Genomic DNA, 2,759 nt, shown 5'->3' with positions numbered 1-2,759 from the left:
AGGAAGGGGGAGAAACAAGAAGTGGGGGTTGCAGGCTGGGAGACCCAAGTGGCTATTTCCAGTGGGCCGAGGATCTAAAGGCACATTTCCTGGCAGAGAGAAGACCATGACTTTCCAAGGTTGCCACAGGAGATTGCTGTTTCTGCAAGTCACAAAGTTGCTGGGGGAGACAGCAAGGCTGGAGGAAAGGCTGCAGTCTGAAAAAAATCTTGGCAGTGGGCAGTGGCAGTTATGTATTTATTTTTAATAAATTGCCTCAGCCGGTACATCTGGCTTTTCTGTGGGAAGAATTTATCTGATTCCCATTTATTATTTTTTGTGTTCTAATAAATTATTGCATGAGAGTTTGGGAGCCTTTTGATGTATTTTAGTGTGCTTATCACAATATTTAACAGAGATCATTCTCACCTGCATTTATTTTTGCTTGAGATTTTTCCAAGGCTGAGAGTGGAGTTTGGCTTTTCTCCTGCTGACATGGAGAGATGCTAACAGTTGCATTGAGGGTGGAAGGGAATCTTTCGTATCGATATCTGTTTACAAACCAAAGTTGTTTTTTACTGTCCCAGCTTATAAGAAAAAGCAAACAGACCTGTTACTATCACGGAAGATAGGCTCATAGCAATTAAATGCAAATTTCATTTTCATCCAGTGCTGCCAATGATGGTTTACAGGGGATAAATGGAACTCAGTTTATACTGTGGTAATACATGGGAATTGTCCCTTCAGTTCTCTTTGTGTCACAGTGATGCATTTCAGTTTAACAGGCACTTTGCTCTGCTATGATGCATGAATCTGTACTAAGAGACTATCAGACAGTGGGTATATCCTCTGGCTTGTGTTTGATATTCGGATTGTCTTCCTGAGTTTAGTCATCACTTCATCACTGAAGCTTCAACAACGTTTAAACTGTGTCAAAATGTGGCTGATCTAGATCGCAGACTAATAAAACGATAAGTTGATTACAACGGAGAATAGAATACATGTTAAATTATTTGCTCTATAGTAGTAAGACTTTTCACAAAAAAAATACTAAATTGAGTAACCACATCTACAAACGCCTATTTCTACAAGCATCTGCACAATCAATGCCTAAATATTTTAGTGAGCTAACATTCAGCGTGCATAGCCCAGTTGGAAAATACTGATCATTTTGCACTTACCGTCCCATGAAGAACTGGGGCATCGCAATTAGGAATGTTCCAGCTGACATAATTAAGCAGCCTGCTCCAATTATTCTTGGCCTGTGAAGCTTCGCTCCAAAGTAGCTTACAAGAATTATGATTAGGAGGTTCCCTTTGAGAGTACAAAAGGAAAACTGAGTTTTATGGCTCGTTGATAAGAGATGCCCTAAAATAACCATCCCTAGCGTGTGGTATAGGCAGTGATTTCAGGGGGAGAGGGCTGATTGCATGGGGTTGGTGTTTCTCCTTCTTTCCAGGCATTCTTACAGGAGCCCAATGCCTCCTGTGAAAACCATAAACTTTTGGATAAGCAGCTGGAAAAGAGGAGAAGGTCTATGTCAGCTGAAGAGAACAAATAACCAGGAAAGCAGGAAAAGAGGAAATCAAACAGAGATTTAGACACTTAGGCTAAGATTTCATTCCCATGAATACCACAGTCCACTGAACACCCATGAGATAAATTCAATAATCTGAAATCAGAAGAGAATGTCATGCTGGAACCTTAGTGCAAGAGGGAAGGGGATGGAGTGGAAAATGAATGTAGATTATGGTTAGAGGTTTGTACTCTTGCTGCTTAATAAATCATGAAGGGCAAACACTTGTGGGGGAGGTGGATTGCTGACAAAATGAGAGAGAAAATGGAAATCTCTGTAGATAAATTCTCATTCAACAGTCAAAATTTCTATTAGTATTAATTAGCCAGACACTAAGCTTATCAAATTACAAAATATTTAGGACTATGTTGAATTGCTGTATTAGCAACCCTACCGTATCCAACATAATCATGCTAACAGTCATGCTGATTTTAACTAGGTGAATCTTGCTCAGTTTTAATGGTTCAAGGAGATTCATACAATTATTTTTCACAACAAATTGCATCATTGGTTTTTTTCTGAAAACAAAAATGGGTTTCTACAGCACATACCAATTTCAAAACTGCCATCAATAACGCCAACCAGAGACGAAGGGATATCAAATCTTCTTTCTATTTGTGTGATAGTACTTTTTAGATAACTTCCCGACAGTGCTTTAGCAAAATAAACAAAAGACAATGCACCAAGAAATACCTGTGAAAGAAATTGACAGTGATTAAAATCAGGCAGTACAAAAGGCTTTACTTTATGAACTACTTTAAAATAATTTTTACATTCCCACCTCTTCTTTCCCAAGTAACCATGTCAATATTTCTCCTATTTTTTATAAAATGCTAGATTGCCAATTTGTCCATTTCTTATAAGCAATATAAACTGAACTTGTTATCAGCCACTGCTAATTTCAGGTAGATGCCAAAGCTACTGATGCTTTGAAGGACAGGGACATATATCAACCTCCTGATCTCTCTAAGGAGAGGGTATCTTACACAGTAACACTAAGAGTAAATGGTAAGTGTGACTTGGTGGGGAAGCAAGTTATTTGTGCATTTTTTAACGCAGGCTTTTGCAATAGGCTGGGTTTGAGAGTCCTGTTCTGGTAAGCTGTTCCCACTAAAGCCCAGGGTGGTCAGGAGGGAGAAGTCTCTGCCTCCTGTTACAGGGTTCCATGAGTCGAACAGTGACCTGTCAGGCAATTCTCTTCTAG

The 2,759-nt window shown here is 39.3% G+C and overlaps 1 protein-coding gene across 1 annotated transcript in view; it reads right to left on the bottom strand.

The window, feature by feature from the left end:
• The window catches only part of LOC104169135 (solute carrier organic anion transporter family member 1C1-like), a 16,489-nt gene that overhangs the window by 9,643 nt on the left and 4,087 nt on the right, over positions 1-2,759 (bottom strand). Inside the window, 3 exon segments of the mRNA XM_009709956.1 lie at positions 409-530; positions 1,161-1,293; positions 2,107-2,248. Coding sequence (XP_009708258.1) covers positions 409-530; positions 1,161-1,293; positions 2,107-2,248 — 397 coding nt within the window.

The sequence above is a fragment of the Cariama cristata genome, unplaced genomic scaffold (genome assembly GCF_000690535.1).
Source record: "Cariama cristata isolate BGI_N322 unplaced genomic scaffold, ASM69053v1 scaffold22331, whole genome shotgun sequence".
In the NCBI taxonomy this organism is placed as follows: Eukaryota; Metazoa; Chordata; class Aves; order Cariamiformes; family Cariamidae; genus Cariama; species Cariama cristata.
Note: the sequence above shows the minus strand (reverse complement) of the source record. Positions and strands in the feature narration are given on the sequence as shown.